Genomic DNA, 17,617 nt, shown 5'->3' on the forward strand with positions numbered 1-17,617 from the left:
TTGGCGTTCCTTTCTTCATTATTTTAGTAAGAAGTCTAAAAATTGTAAATTATAGGTTCATTTGAAAGGCCTAAGAGCATTTTAAATTTGAGAAGTAATTTTACAGAAAAGCAATTCCATGAAGAAGTGACCCAATTTTAATATATTTTTTTAATGGTCATTTTTTACTTGGATGAACCTTTGCACAGATGGGCTGAAGATGACATTTTGTGCTATTGAATTTATGACGTGGGACAACGTCCTTGTTTTCTATACTGGTATGCATTCTGTAAAATTGGAAATCAAACTGGCAAATGTTGCGTCAGATTTCAAACGATAATAACAGCCTAACCACATGGTGGATAATAATAACCAATATGTTGTTGGATAGATAAAATGTTTAACAATTTAGTAATACGCTAGTTATCATTATTTTTTCACTAGAAAGCGATAAAAATCGATAAAAGTCAAGGACGCGAATTTACGCGAACAATGAACTAATCACATGCGAGCACTCCAGCACAGACGACATGAATAGACACCAACCATTCACTGATATTCTCTGTATCAATATCCAAATAAAAAAAATTACAGTCTCCCCGTCCCAATAGGTAAATTTATGTTTGCTTTAATGAACCTAGACTAATTTGATGTCTCGAAGGTGAACGTTTTCCGAAACGTTTGTAACAACCCCTTGTCATGAACAATTTCTAAACCTGCTTTTAGAGCGTAATAGGAATTGATGTCTTGAAAGAAAACAAGAACAAATGAATATTCTTAAACTTTAACTTCGTTGTGATTGTTAAATGTTGTTTGCACAAAAAAAAACACTACAGGCACAACATCACCAAGTGTGAATGAAGTTCCTTCTAAATAGATTTCTGAAAAAAATGAAGGGGAGGCTGAGAATTAAAATAACTAAATCACTGAACAAACGAATTTATTGTGTTTGTATTTACAATAATTTCAGTGTTTAGTCCCACGTCACCATTTCTTACAACCCTAGGGCTGTATACCTTGTAGTATTTTTTTCAATCACGACTAATTTGTGAGAATGGTTTATGTCAAAAGGGTAATGATGATTACATTTATAGCGCCGAAATGGTGGTGTGACATCTTCGGCAAAGTTCTAGATAATAATTTTGTCTTTCAAAAAAAAAAAAAAAACACCATGAAAAAACTGTTTTTCCAATCTATAAAATTATTCAAAAAAAATTTCAGTAAAGGCGAACCAGCTTAGAATTGAATGCCTCTAATCAAGACAAAAATTTATGTCAAGAACGCCACGATTTTGTGAAACTAACCCCCCCCCCTTATTTTCAGTTATTTCTCTTTTTATGTATATAAAAATGCGCGTGAACCCTCTGCGCATCGAACTACCGGTAGTCGCACTTGGACAGTTATTACTTTACAAGTAATGGAAACTAGTTCTCTTTAATCGATAATTGATGAGAAATCAGTGTTAAAAAACGATGTTCATGTAAATTTCTAAATTTAACCCTCTAGTGCCCAGTGCCGCCTTTAGACGGTCTTCAGTTGAACCTGTAAAAAGCTTCAATAAGAACTTAAAAAATGTTTATAAAGCTTCATAGTGATTTTTTCGAAGTCCGGCTAAAAAATTAATTTGGGCACTAGAGGGTTAAGTTTGAATAATGACCACATAAGCCTGAACTGGAAACTTTATACGCGTTTATCTCGGAATAATGCTTCTCAAAAATGACTTTGCTGTGTACGATTGCGGTGAAACTACTGAATTTCCCCGGTCGTTGAACAATCGTTTTTTGATACACGAAGTTCAACTTTGTCGAAAAAATTTTTTAACGCAATTTTCTGTACTCAAAACATGTATTTTTTGGGAAAAACGTTCCCTTTTGTGGTCCCCGTGGTTCTGTGGTTAGCGATGTCGGTCGGCTAGCTCAGACAGATTTTTCTTCGGAGTTTTACTATTGCTCTATTTCTCTATGGTTGTGATTGAAACAGATATTTGGTAACAATCTTTTACGTGCCCAATTCTAAAATCTGGTGATCGTCAAAATGCCAAGAATTACCGAGGCTGGTCTGAGATTATATAGCAGCTGTTCGAGATTATATGGTTTCATGCCGAACCGTCCAGTTTATACTAACTACCTTGAGTTTACTTTGATGTGCATTTCACATATCGAACAAAAAGTGCAATTTGATGTCATCTGCTACACTGATTTGAAGGCAGTCTTCGATCGTATTGACCATATCCGGAGTGATTTGCGATAAGGGCGCAACTGGCAAAAGATAAACATTGGGGAATATCAGTTTGAAAATTTGCAAGTACATTTTCAAATCTTAATTTCAAAGAAAGTGACTAACATCAACATCAATACCAAAAATCGACGTAGATAAGCCTGTCTTATAGTTTCCTAACAATACTACATTAAATTTGTGCGTGAAAGGAAACTGGCAACAAGGCCGATTGTTTGTGCGCGTTTTTATCTCCACGTAATTTCTTCATTACAAGTGTGTTTTGCGAGAAAATAAATGGTGAAATCAACTAAAATTACTAGTGTTGGTGTTCCAAATAACAGAACTATCGGAATTTGCAGCCTTAAGAGGATTTTGTGCGAGATAAGTGATATTATTTATTTAAATTTTTTCTGTTTGAGTTGTTTGCGTTGGCATATTATATGCTCAACTGCAATTGTTTTTTGACATGTAGGCGGCGTTGTAATTTTTTTTGCTTTGATGATCGACGTGTAGAGGTAGATTCATACAGATCTGTTTCGTATGTATTTTTGGTTGAGGGTAGAGGAAAAATAAACTTATTATTTATTAAAATGTTTGTAAATAAACAAAGGATGTTTTTGTTCATACGAATGCGTCACTTAGCACATATTTTTAGAGTTTCGGGTCTATGTTTCGGATAACATTGGACTTTGTTCGCGTAGGTCTTACTTGACAATGCTCAACTGAGAAGGGATTTGCTACTAATGAAAGTTACGTCAAACCGGTGGATAAAAATAAGCGTATTATTAAAAGTCTAAGCTGTACCCATAACCACAAAACATAAAACAGTAAAATTGCTATATAAATAATCTAAAAATTCAACTGATGAAGTGCAAATTATACTAAAAAGTCGGTAAGTCACAATAGCTTCAGCTCTTCGTAGCTCTCAAAATTCATACCTATAATATAATCAATTATCGACCCGCAACATCTAATAGATGTATCCCAGGGTCTCCCTTTCCTACTAAAATTTCCCATCTCATGTAACATTCATGGGGGCACGTAGAGTTTTCTGCGGTTCTCTCTTGTTGGACTAACATTCCTTTTCCGTTCCCCAACAGTTGCAAGGACGTGGCCAGGGCGGTAACAATTCTCTGGAGACATCTAACCTTTGTTTAGCAACATTTGATTAGATCCCAAATTTCATGTTACTGCTCACAAACGAGGGGGATTTGTTCTCGTAAACAGAGTATTGTTGCTGACACCACCTACGAAGCTGTGCAGCTGTTTATGCTATGCTATGCTAATACTACATTAAATTTGTGCGTTGATGGCTGAAATCTGCGCTTTTCTTCTAACCCTCAACAAATGTGCATTCAAAAGCATTCTGACAACGAGATTCGCCCACCTCTGTTTCGCCATAAAGCGTTCTGACAACGAGATGCGCCCACCTTGATTTCGCCTTATTTTTATTTTTCCCTCAGTTGCGCCCTTTCAATGCGCCTGTGTTTTGAAAACATAATGTTGATCCGCCTTTTATTGTCGCCTGTTTACGAGATATTTCACAAATAAGCCCGTTGCTTCAAAACAATAGAAAGGGCCTATTTCCAAAGTATCTTTTGTTTTGGGTGAACTGTTTTGTCGCCCTTCACTAAAAACTTGATTTGAATAGTTTTATCGATTATTACAAAAGAAAGGATTCTTGCCATGAATTTTGTCAGTCTTTTCGAAACCAATGGTGTAATAAAACGATTTGTTTACATTTTGTTAGTTGCGCCCTAATCGCGAATCACTTCGGATATCATTATATTGCGTGAAGTTCAACGGCTTGGAGCCTCGCGTGCATTTGTTAAATGGGTAAGTTCGTATTTATGTAGAAGGATACTGCGCGTGAAGCTTCATACTTGTGTTTCGCCGCAATTCACAAATAAATCGGTAGTCCCGCAAGGTAGTAATATGAGGCCTTTACTTTTCGCGCTATTTTTCAATGATGCAATGCTACAGTTAAAAGTTAGGTTGGTGTACGCGGATGACCTAAAGTTATATCTGGTAGTTCGTACAATTAATGATTACACAGTGCAACAAAAATTGACTTTTAACGTAGAACTACGTCTTACCGCATTATAGCGGGATACATTCTGCGGAAACTAAAACCAAAGTGTGACGTCGGAATGAAAGATTTCAAACGGTAATACTGATGTAACCACATGATGGTTCACAATAGTCAATATGTCGTTGGATTGATAAAATGATGGACGATTTTTTGATACTTTGGTTATCATTATCACTTCATTGCTTAACAGTGAAAATTGAATAAAACTTTCAAGGTCAAGTTTTCATGGATAATATACCAATCATATGCGAGCACGCTTATCACAGACTTCATGAGTAGACACCAACTGCCTGCTGCGATATCCTCTATATCAGCGGCAAAAAATTGACAGAAGCTCCCCGTCCCAATAGGTCAACTAATGCTTGCTTCCCTGCGCCTAAACGTTATTTTGATGTCTTGTAGGTGAAGTTTTTTCGGGGAGTGCGTAACCACCTCCATTATCAGACAGTTTAAGGATCTGCTGTTAGAATGTTATTAAAACTGATGTTTTCCTTCAAAAACATGGCAACAGTACTGCACCGAGCCAGTGCAGAAGAACTCGATATTCTTTTGTGTGCAGCCAAGCCAAGTGAAAACTACATTGTCGCTGTCGACGCACAGTAGGGCGTGTTGGACTAACGTGTAGGTATCGTATTGCGATTTGGAAGGCAATCGAATTGCGTTTAAATTGTCCTCTTCTTCTAGGGTGTAGAAAAGACAATAGAAAACCAAAATGCTCCGTACAGATCTTTGAATAGACAGTTTACTGATGATTATATTTTTCTAGCGAAACGAAATTAATTCAATATGATAATCCTAGTTGCATCCCGCGGTTGCGGAGTAGAGAAAAACCAAATTCATTTCATCTTGATATTAGGGTTTCCACAATTATATTTGTATTCTTAAATTAATTTTTTTTGCATCAGCATCTGCAAGAAAATATTACCTTCCATAACCTTACTTGTAATTGAACAACGATTGCTGAGGCTAATGTTGTTTATTGTTCAACGACCTAGATACTTGATCTGACCACCCGAGTGATTAGATTCATAATACGGTTTTTTGTACTGAGAATCAAAGTACCTTTCCGTTGGAGGATTAAATTGATAAAAAAAAAAAACAAATAATTCCAAAAATATGATTAAACATATCGCTCGTTTTTAGCACTTATGTGCCAAAATCGAACCGTGTCAAAAGTAAAATGTGCTCAAATCAAATATAGCCTGTAGTCTTAAAATGAAAATGAAACTATCGTAGCCCTACGTCAACTTTGCGGTCGTGTCTCAGATACCACCCTCCTATTTTTCTGTCTTGGTTTCAATATATATTTTTTTGTGTATTTTGATACAACACCAAATTTCCCCGAGTTTGACTATATTTCAACTTGAGAGGAAACAATGGCACCATTTTGAATTTTTGAAAAATCGGAAATTTTCGTTATTTTTTCGACGCTATTTTGTTTTAGGACCAAATATCAAAATTCCAAGAGTTTGTTTACATATTAGCATCTTCTTACCCATCTTTAAAAAAACAGATCTTAAATGAGACAAAAACTGGGCTCAAACGGTGATTCTACGAAACCGGTTTTGGCATGGTTTTAGTATATTTCACAAAGCAAAATAATATCGAGTATGTCTGAGCATAAATGATAATGAGCTAATATCTGAAAGTGGTAGTCAAATTATATCTTATATTGAGTAAAAAAGTGTAGTAATCGATTGGTTGGTGTCTGATCCACGTAAAATGTCAGCAACATACAGTTCTTCTCGACGTTAGATTAACTCATTTGAAATCTGTTTAATGTAATATCAAGAGTGTTTGCGATACCCAAAGATACAATAACAATTTGTCTTTACATGGTCCTCCCCCTTTTGCGGGGAGGGGGTTGCATTTTTGGCCAGAACCGGTCAAAACATAGAACTCTTGCTTCATCTATGAGACAAAATCTTCGCGTCTAAATATGTCGAAGTACATATTACAAAATAATTTTTTGATAATTTATGATTCTGCTAAAATCGCAAAAGCTCGGCAAACATTGAACTAATGAAAAGCAGCTGAGCTATCGCAAATCGACAAACGTACGAAAGAAATCGCGTGTTCTAAGTATCTCCACTGTTGGATCGCCAGAATACTTCCGCATTTGAGTCCACTTTTGGAATTGAATTCCTAAACATGAGTTTTATGATCCGTAACCGTTCTGTTGTGTTTTGCCGACAAACTTCACGCTACTTCAACCGGATATACCTTTCATTCTGCTTTCCAAACCATCGGAATCGTCATCAGTAAAGGTCGATTTGAAACTGAAAACAGGCACCCCGCGCCATACTTAGGACAGGACCCATTTCCACCCTTTTCTTTTGCGCGCTCGAGTGCGGCTGGGTTTTTTGCCTATTTTTGCAATTTTGCCTTTATTATTGTTTTCGTTATTATATTCCTTATTTCCAGCAAATGAAAGTGTTTATAGTCACTACACCAGACCCGCTCTCCAGCCAGTAGCGGCCTAGTGAGTGGAATGTCGCGCCGTACCGCGCTTCCCTTGTCGGGCCCGCCGGCGTTCGTTTGCTCCCGCGAGAAGGAACTGAGATCGCGTACGCCGTTTACAGTTTTATGTGTTCACGAAACAACATACTTCTTATTTCAGTATCCGCATGTGTCGCGCCGTGCGGTTGGTTTTCGTGTGCGAACTTTGTCTGCAAATTGCTGTGCCAGCTAGGGCGCTAGTGGAGACGAAACACGAGGGAACGTATGTACAAACCAACACCGTTTTGCTTCATTTTAGAAATGGAAATGTAACCATTTCGATAATTAGATTTCATGGGGAGAACATGATTTAAGCTTGTCGCGCCGCTCGCAATCGTTAGTCGGTTGTGTGGGATAAGTTCGAATTTCGGCAGGATCTGCGTGAGGGTGGCCGGTCGCATGGAAAGGGCAGCAAAGACTCAACGCTACTTTGTAAGCAAACCCCGCACGTAATTGGAGCAATCTTTTGCCGAGGTGGTCGTCGACGTTTACATTTAAAGTGTTGTACATTTTGACACGTGACAGATTGAAAAACATTGCGCAATTAACATTACCTGAGTTTTGGAATAAATAGTTGTCATTAGAAATGCCTTTAAAGTTCAGCTTTTGTCAAAAAAAAGGAATCGTTAATTATATTTCCAAGTACGTATTTACGCTTTTATCATGATAATGAGGGTTTTTGCCGTATTATTGTATGCGATGGATATTAATAACTAATATGTAAATTAATTGAAAACCGGCGGGATTTATGGTTTTCGGTTGTATAATGCTACCCCACCCTCTGTACGTAACACCCATCGGATCATCTAGAGTTCGTTCCTGCGGGAACCCTTAGCAACCAGAGTTCGCCCCTTCACCGAATTTCAAATGGAACAACAGCAGCGAGAGGGTGAAAAAATCCGTTTCTCTCCCGATGCCCGTTTTTTTCTTCTCTATTTTTCTCGCTACTGTGAGTAGTTTTTGCAACGTCTTTCTTCCGGTACTGGTGCGCTAACGACCCACAAAAGCTACCCGGTCGGTCGATCGGGGGAGGGGGCCGAACGAACCAAAGGCAACCGTGCAACTATGCTGCCGTAGTCAGTGTGAGAGGCCAACCAAGCGGCGAAAGGGAAAGATTTTTCGCTATTGAATTAAATATGCGTCTTTGCCAAGCCAACCCTGGTTGGTTCGCTTCTATCTATGCTGCTATGACTACTGATGATGATGATGTGTCGAAGTAACGATGACGGGAATGATTATTAAGCGATCTGTAGCGTTCAGCTTGTAGCATCTTTGCGATGGAGTAAAAAACTTGTGGTGGTTGATTATTCTATCGCTTGATGGCAATGGTGGCTTATGTTTAAAAATGTTCGAATAGATGATTCGATTTAGCAGCTATGTGCCGATGTTATTTTTGGGAGTGTTTCCTTAAAATTTAAAAAATTTTCTTTTTCTTGACAATGTGATATGCATCTGCAGATGTTTAAACAATCACAACCGTAATATCCCTGTCTACACACTCGATGAAACGACATCTACATCAAGGTTTTGACAGGGTGCACTATTCAGATAAAACACCTATATTTTACTTCGATGTTTGAGGCGGTTTTATTTTAACTGTACCCCTCAATTGCTCCTATAATACTATGCGGTTATCGTTGTCGATTGTTTGTGCTCTCGCGAAATAGTTGATAAATATTGTTCCGTGCACATCCAAGAATACAGATGCTATAACTATTCAATCAACTGGTGCATTTTGTCACTGTCTGGAGCGGATTGGTCGGATCCTGTCCCGTGTTACATCCATTATTCATCGCAAAATTGCCCCGAATAATCCTCACCGCTTTGCACATAGCTTCCGAATCTCTTCAAATAGATTCAGAGTGTCAGCTATCTCATTCAGCTTGACTTTACACTCGTTCGTTTTCGTTGTTATCGTTAAGAGCCCAGATACTGTTTATCAAGCAATTTATTTGCTTGTGTTGTATTGGTTTTTCATCCAAAAGCAATGGTTTATCAGCTCACGTCATACAGATTTTTCCTATTTTGATTTAAACAAAGGCAGGTTAATTCAGAATGTTATAACTCACAAATCAATCGTCTGAATGCTGTCAAACTTCAACACGTATTGATTGAAGGTTGGCGCTAAACAAAATTTATAGGAAAATGAATGTAGAACAAGGACTTGTCAATCGAACTATCGTTTGGTTTCTATAAATTCTAAATTTGGTTTCAAGGATGATTGAATATTAAATTAGCCAATTTTCAGTAGTCGCTATTATATATTTTAATTAGTCAAGACTTCGTATCTGTTTTTATTTTGTATCTGTGGACATTCAAGGACTTTCAGTTGGTTTTGGAGTAGACACATAAATGTTTTCTTCATTTTTTTTCAAGAATCGAGGAAAGGCATCGAAAAAACAATCAAAATGAATCTAATCCATATATGTCGAAGAGCAATTTCATAAAAAATATCCCGATTTTATTATCTTTGGAAATTGCTATTTTCGATTTGGCTGAAACTTTGCCCATATGTTCCCATAGGCTAAAAATGTCATTTTGCGCTATTAGTGGTTTTGTTTCTACTAGTTTTTAAAAGGTTTTTGGTAATGGTAACGCCCGCGGTAGAAAAAATGGACAAAAATTTTTCATGGATTTACCTTCACACGCACTGACGAAACCACCCATGCAGCATCAATCATAGTAACCCATGAGTCAGTAGAAAAAAAAAATCCGTCGTGTCGAATACGGACATCGTGCCGCAGTTCGTGGACACCGGATACGCGCACGTTCGGGCATCTACAACATTTTGGCACTATTGGACAACAATCCCGGTTCCGGACGACCGACGACCCTGAGCGACAAGAAGCTCCAAAGGATGCTGAAGAGAAAGACCGAGGGAAAAGTGGCTACATCGCTGCGTGTGCTTTGCCTTGAGGTCGGTGTAACCAGCCAAAAAGTGAAAAAGTACCTGGCGAACTTGGACATACATGTTAGAAAGCGGCAGTCCCGTTCACTGAAAGAGATGGTCAAGTCGATTTTCCAGGCGCTAGTGATGTTCGACGAGACTTATCGCACCCTGGATTGCAACGACTGGCAGGGTACTTCGTATTTTACTTCCTGAGGAAGTGAGCAGCGAGGTGAAGTTCATTTTACACACCAAGCTCCCCAAGAAGGTGCTGATGTGGCTTACAATCATCAAGAAGGGGATGTCAAAGTCGCTCTTCTTTCGCTCCGGACTGGCTGTGAACATGGAAATTTATAGTATGGAGTGCCTGCCGAAAGTTGCGTCGTTCATCAAGATTTAACAATCGTTATCAAGAAATAACATAAGACCGAAGATGCGGTGTTTTGGCCAGATCTGGCATCGGCCCATTATTCGAAGCGATCGCTGAAGGAGATGGAGCGGCTGAATCTCGATGTGGTACCCAAGTTGGTGAACCTGCCCAACGTCCCCAAAGTGCAAACATGAAGTGCAAGATCTACTTCAACAATTTTGTCGCGAAAATTGAGGAGGAAATAATAAATAATGCCATGGCAAATGTTTCGATTAACTGCCGGAAGGTCGCACGTAAGAGCGAAGATTTTTTTTTTGCTAGTAAGCTAACATAATCACCCTTCATGGGAAACTTATCAAACTCAATTATCTGTTTTAGTTATTTTTCTCCACTACTTGAAAAAAAAAATCCATTTTTCACCGCAAACGTTATTGTTTGACGTCTTCGGCAGAGTTTGTGAATAATATTTTTTTTCCGGAAAAAAGTATACTGCAAAAAAAATTGTAGAACAAATCTGCCCATAGAGAAATGAGTAAAAAAACGAAAAATTTTCTAGAAAAAGAATACAAATTTAAAGTCATAATGGTTTGTTTGATCGGTATGATGTTTTCGGCAAAGTTGTAGACAGTAAGAAAAAAAAAATTTTTTTTTTCCAAATATTTCTTGCAGTGTAGATTTTTTTGGAAGGACAGGATTTATACAATTCTGCCAGAGACATCATACCAATGAAACAAACCGTTTGGCTTCCAGAGCATCAGATACTCAGCTCAGGATTATTCCCTAATTTAGATTTCCCGTTAGCACAAAGTATGTTGTGCTAACACATGAATCAAAATTACTGAGCCAAGTGTCTAATAATGATAAAAATCTGTTTGAGGTCTTCACGGCTTGTTTGTGTTGATTGATACCGTGTCCTCAGCAAAGTTGAAGGATAATAATTTTGTTGCCTAGAAAAAGCTTATTTTGTGTTGATTTCGTAAATAAATGCGATTTTTAGAAAGCAGGTTTTTTAAGATATGTAATTTTCTTATATTTTTTTTGTCTTATGGAGTATATTTTTTCTGGAAAGACAAAAGTACTGTCTACAAATTTCCAATCAAATCAATGAAACAAACCGTTCTGGTTTTATTATTTGCTTTTTTTGTTTATAGTTAAAACATTTTTTCTCATTTCAACCATTTATGTTCAACCTGTAGTTTTCATGAAATCAATTTTTTTTTGAAATGAGCTTTTTAGAATAAATATTTTTTTTTAATTTTATGTTGAAAAACAACATTATTCCCTACAACTTTGCCGAAGACGTCAGGCGTCGTACACAAATTACGTAACGCTAAAAATCTAGATTTCTTACCCCCTCCCCCCCCTATGTAGCGATAGGTAACGTTCGACATGACTCCCCCCCCCCCTAAAATTACGTAACGCTGATCAGCCTGACCCCCCTCCGAAGTTTTCAATTTCGAGCAAACATCACAGTTACGTAACTGTCTCTACTACCCCCCCTCCCCCCTACGTAACAATAAGTAACGCAGACTCAACCCCCCCCCCCCCTACATGCGTTACGTAATGTGTGTACGACGCCTCAAACCAATTAAACAACCGTCCTGGTTCCAAAAATATTTGTAATTATCAAGACCATTTTTTAATCAGCCCTTTTTCAAAAAATAAGCCGTGAGTTAAGAAAAATACTGATGCATAGCACAAAATGACGTCTTTAGTTCATAGGAACATTTCTGCAATGTTTCTGCTAGATCGAAAATGTACTTTAAAACTGGCCCCCATTTCAACATGGCAAGGCCTTGAAGGCAAGAATGTTGTAATGTCTTCTACATTCGCATTACATACACTTACTGGTATTGAAACATTAGAAGCTATGTCAAATAAAATTATTAACAGTTTCCGACAAAAATCGTTGCAATCCTCAGTTGCTACGATAGGCTCTCTTTATAGCCAATAAGTTAGCAATTAAGTTAGTTGTAAGTTCACTTCCCCCTTTTTTTTGACAAGTAAGTTTAAATCCCTACGATTGATAAGTTTTAATTGCGATAGCAAACAAATCCTAATAATTAAAATTACAAATTTCTAACAGTGTTGAGAAGTCACCATTTGTGATTGGACACACATACTCATTATTTACTAATATTTATCATAAATACTTTAGCTACTAACAAATCCCCTTTATAAAAAAAATGTAATGTTTTCTAGTAGAATAGCCTCAATTCCAATATTAATGATAACACTGATCGACAAAAGTGAAAAAAATATTGCCCTAGAGCTCAAAATAGTTGCCCTAAATTTTTAAAATTAAATTTTTTACCAATTTCTGTGAATTTTGGTGCCCCTAGTGTATGCAGGAGAGCGTCAAATTGCGGCAGAGTCGCCGGGTTCGTCATTTATACATTGGCTGATGGGAAAACTTATTCAAGTCCCTGAAAAAGTTATCTTCACTAGGGGCACCATAATTCACAGGGCTGGTTAAAAAGCTAGAATCTTTCATTTTCCCAGTTTCCTCTAGGGCAAAACCTGTGTTTACCAGTGTAATTCAACGATTGTGAAAGTTCACTTCCATGTGCAAAATTGAGGATTTTTATCTGTCATGTAAAAAAAATTTTCATTGAAATAACAACAACAACAACAATATCGCACGCTTAGCCTTGGGGCTAATAGCGGTCTCGATCAACTAGATTAGTTGAGAGAATTCGTTATCGATATTGTTTTTGGCACATTTTGCATATGTAGGATAAGTACAACGATACACCGTGCCCCAGTGCTGAGTTGAGAAAATTTCCAGCTCGGAAAGATCCTCGACTCGATCGGGAATCGAACCCGATATCACAACTGTGTGGGAGAGCTAGCCGACCGAAATCGCTAACCACAGAACCACGGGGACCACTCATTGAAATAAATAGATTTGCTATCTTCAGCAAAAGCTCATTTAAAAGTCCAAGTCCAATAGTTTTTAGTCAAATTTATGGTTAGGCGTGTGTAAAAAATAAAAAAGTTAATATTTTTATCAATGTGAAAAACGACAAAAATCAAAAACAATGCTCATAATGTATCAGGGTATCAGCTCTATTATCGTCAGGTTTGTTCTATTATCGTCATGGGTACCCCCTTGACGCTATCTAAGATTAAAACAAATTTTTGCATGATGGTTTTTCATATTGCAAAGCAACTTTCTGCAAATGATTAGCTCTCTATGACTTCATTACTCCTCGGACGATGATGGGGCAAACCGGACGATAAAAGAGCTGATACCCTTCTTTTTTATTTACATCGTCATATTTTTCAAAAACCGCTTGTGTTACTTGTAATAAAACTGAATTCGTAGTAAAGACGCAAGCAGAACACGTTTGCTTTCACGATGTTGCTGATCCGCAAGAACCGCAAGAATCAATCTTGTGCAAGTATTACTCTCTCGCATTTACTTTTGTGAGGGCAATTTATTTTAAAACAATTCGCCCTTAAGTTCTAACCAAATTGCGACACGTACGTGAGACAGTTTTGCACGCATCACGCACGTATACTGCGAATTTACTTCGAACACACAAATTAGCCTCGTTCTGATGCTCTTTTCTCTTTCTTTCATCCCGCTCGGTTTTCCTCTGCTAGCCGAGCGATCCATAGCGTTCACTATTTGCCGCAACTGGGGGAAGATATATAAAAGTGATAATATTTAGATGATGGCAACGAAATTTATAGTTTCTAGATATCCGTTTCCAAACTTAGAGAAAATGATTTAGTACAGGAAGGTTTAAGTAAGATTGATGGCCTCTGTCTCGAACTTGTAACTCTCGGCTTTGTGTCGAATCAAATTACCTTCCTTCGCAAATAAACTGTGTATAGGTCTGGTCAAATATTTTGAGCGGTTTTTCAAATGCAAATCATTAATTGGTAACGTTTTCCCCAACGAAAAGAAACTAACCTTGCCTCGCCCTTCTTTCGACTAGGTTGTCTAGTTGCAATCACCGAGGCGGCTTTGTTGTTTAAATGCCAATTTTTCACAGCTTAATCGAGACGCGCGCGACCGGGGGAGACGTAAAGGATCGAGGCGGTTTATGAATCCCAAGGTTTACCACTTTCGAGATGGGCGTCGGTGCGCTGCGTAGCGTACCCTGCATCTCACCACCAAGGCAAATATAATGCTCGTTAGAGATTTATTGGCGCGATGATCTTTTCGCAGTTTTTGATTCTTTGTTCCAGAAGAAACGCGCCGATGATCGTTCGCGTTAATGATTCTATCCGAAGAGAGATTTTATAAATGGCGATTGCTGCTGGCTGCTGGCTGCTGGCTGGCTAAACAGTGAGTGACTGAATACGCTTCTAGTTCATCAATCACTGATCTTTACCGTATTCAAATAGCTCAGTAAAGAAGCCAGACACGAACAGTTGAGTAGCACCGAAGCCTGGGTTTCATTCTAGGAACCATGCTTCTGCGTTGTAAGCTCGCTATTATTTATGAGCTGTGATAAGTTAAAATATGTTTTGTCGAAATTCTTTAACAGTTCCTACTTGCTTCTATATCTAATTAAATGGATAGTAAAGTATATAACTCAAGGAGTTTTCGCTAAGCCGATTTGAAAAAAAAACGCAGTTTTTCGTATACTATTTAACCCGTGAGCAAAAATGATGCTTATATCGTAGAGAAGCAGTAGCTTCAACAAATGGATTCAAGTTGAAAAACGCTATTCTGGAACTCACACAGAAAATCAACATTCGAAATTTCTAAATGAGCAAGTTTCCTTGATTGGTAACAGGCTTGTGTGCTGCTCGTACAATGCATACACACATCCGCAGTAACATTTTCACCGAAAGCGTACGTCGTTCTACGTAAAATTTACAAAAAAGAAAACAAATAGAGTTGAAGGACCTCATGTCCACGGGAAGAAGCATGCATAACAAAAAAAAAACCGTACAGACTAAACATAGAATGAACATTCAAAGAAGACACGAAATTTGATGATCGTAAATGGAGCTTTCAAGACAGTTCGACTAGTTACAGCAAAGAAACGGAAGAGAACGGAGACTGCAGTTTTGGAAATTGTTAGTCTGGCTGCTGAAAGTAAACCCAAAGGAGCATATTGAGTTACGCTAAAGCATGATAAGCACACTGAAGTAGCGATGAAATCAGTGAGTCCGTGATTTGATACCTTATTTTGGGTAGCTTGTCATCGCTTTAGCGATATCAGACCACCCTCGATGTTCCCCAGAATATCTAACTAATAATATATCATTTTGCTTTTTTTTTCCTTTCAATTTCAGTACACACCAGAGGAATATACTCACGAAAGCCCAGTGTCTGGAGGGCAAAGGTACACCTCGCCAAAGGCGGGTGGCGCCCTCTATCAACCTGAAGCGTACTATGATGCTCCCGGTGGGTCTTGGTACCCGTCGTCGTCCAGTGGTGCATACGCACCGCATTCAGCTGGTGCCGCATATCACAATGTTGGCCATGGGGCGCATCTCGGCGGTCCACAGCACAGCCATGATCAGTATGCAATGTCGCCGGTCGGCGTTTCTCACATGGATGGACACCTGAACCAAGTAAATATTGAATGTGTATTTAATTAGAGAAAAAAGCATCACTAACTAACTATTTCATTTTAGAATCAAACCCAATCACTTCCACCGATGAGCACGTTCAGGGGAAATACCGCACAGATACCCTCCATCGGTCCCCAGGGACAGAATTCACCTGCAATCTATAACGCAATCGCTGGCCATCACAACCAACATGCACAACATAGTCCAATTGTACAAAATGATACACTTGTCGGCAATGCGCTGAAAACGGTTAGTTCAAGAATACTGTTAAAATCTTCCTCATGTACCAATGTCTTTCCCAAAACACCCCAATAGATGTATCCAACTGATCAAAGTATCAGCAGTTACGGCTCGAATCCAACTACACCAGTGAATTCACCTCCTCCACTAACATCACAGCAACAACAGGCGGCCGCAGCGGCAGCAGCAGCGGCGGCCGCTGCCCAGCAGCAATCCTCGGTCGCTAGTTTACACGGTGGCGCGGTTGCTCCCGGATCGTCCAGCAGTGCGTCGGCCTCAGCGTCGTCGGCAGCGGCAGTGGCCGCGGCGGCCGCAGCTGCAGCAGCAGCAGCCGCTGCAGGCCCCTGGCAACAAATTAATCCTGTGATCAACAATAACCCCGGTACTGCAGCCGGATCAGCGGCCGTAGCGGCAGCAGCAGCGGCCCTGAACGGCCTGCCGAACGGTTCCTACGCTCCGGAGCTGGTGCATCGGGGTCTACAGCACATGGTAAATGTCGTTCACGTTACAGTTGTGCGGGTGCCTGTCCCAAGTGAATGTTTTTTCCTCTGTGCATCTTAGTGTGTTGCTTTTGTTTGGTCGGTGTTATGTTGAATTGACGGATTTGCTGTTTTCTGAAAAAAAAATGATTAGTGTAATTCAGTCTGCTCTATGATGAGCAAATAACTGTCACTTCTCGAAGCTTGTACCTATATTTGATTAGACTGTTCTACAAAAGTTGAATCAATTTTCTTTTTTTTTAATTTGCCATTCGCTGCTATTTATAAAATTGGTTTTTGACGTAGAACTACGTTTTACTTTAGCATACCACACAGGGATGCAAACTGAAAAACTGGGACGAAATTTGTCCCTTTTCAAATGCTTATAGGTCGGTTGGTTTTCAACCGATTTTCTTCATTCTTGCAGCAATCGATTGGAAAATTATACACGCATCTGCCAAATGCAGAAAAATGTTGTTTGAATCTACGAACTATTGCACTATTGAAAATTGTCAAGCCTTGTTGAAATAGAAATAACGTCCGCTGATTGGTCGCTTGCTTGCTGTGTGTATGATATGGTATGATGTGTGTATGATATGGTGTGATGTGTGTATGATATGGTATGATGTGTGTATGGTATGATGAGTGTGTGTCTATGATATGGTATGATTTGTGTGTGTGTGTGCTGTGTATGGTTTTTAACTTGGCACGCTCTGCTAACTGCTGAATCCGGTTCACGAGATTCACGACCCTTCATTAGTAGACATTATAACTCATTACCCAAGTAAAAATATTGGTTTTATCAAAGTTTCATAGCGCTCAATACAGCCAAAAAAGCGCTATGAAACTTCAATAAAACCAGTTGTGTTACTAGGGTAATGAAACACTCAATGCATTTGTTAATAGTGTACGTAGTTCTACGTCATTTATGCGGTCGTGTCTAGGATACAACCTCCTACTTTTTACATGTTTTGTGGCTCGTTATCATTAAGGCGTAGACGTTGCAAAAAAAAGTAGTTTTGGTTTAACTACACCGCAAAATTGAATTCGACATAAGATTTATGAAATCACATATTTTTCTTCAGAAACTGTGATGATAAATGCTATTTAAAAATCAAAAAGTAATTTGTCTTTCCCGCGTAACAAAATTTGTAGTTTTTAAATCCCGTTACATTGACGTGCTTTTGAAAAGGATATCCTATGACAAGACGCAATCTATAAAGCTGGAAAAGCTAAGCTTAGATTCGCACTGTTCTTCAAATAGTTTTCGAGATCGCTTCATCAAACTGTAGCACAAAACAATTGATAACTAC

General features: G+C 38.6%; 1 protein-coding gene across 3 annotated transcripts in view; it reads left to right on the top strand.

Moving 5' to 3' along the window:
* Nucleotides 1–17,617, top strand: part of LOC129727382 (protein daughterless) — a 65,862-nt gene that overhangs the window by 41,859 nt on the left and 6,386 nt on the right. For all 3 annotated transcript variants that reach the window (XM_055685186.1, XM_055685187.1, XM_055685188.1), the window contains exons 3-5: nt 15,304–15,585; nt 15,649–15,834; nt 15,901–16,314. In XM_055685186.1, the coding sequence (XP_055541161.1) occupies nt 15,304–15,585; nt 15,649–15,834; nt 15,901–16,314 (882 nt within the window). The remainder of the gene's footprint in view (nt 1–15,303; nt 15,586–15,648; nt 15,835–15,900; nt 16,315–17,617) is intronic.

Source organism: Wyeomyia smithii, chromosome 3, assembly GCF_029784165.1.
Source record: "Wyeomyia smithii strain HCP4-BCI-WySm-NY-G18 chromosome 3, ASM2978416v1, whole genome shotgun sequence".
In the NCBI taxonomy this organism is placed as follows: Eukaryota; Metazoa; Arthropoda; class Insecta; order Diptera; family Culicidae; genus Wyeomyia; species Wyeomyia smithii.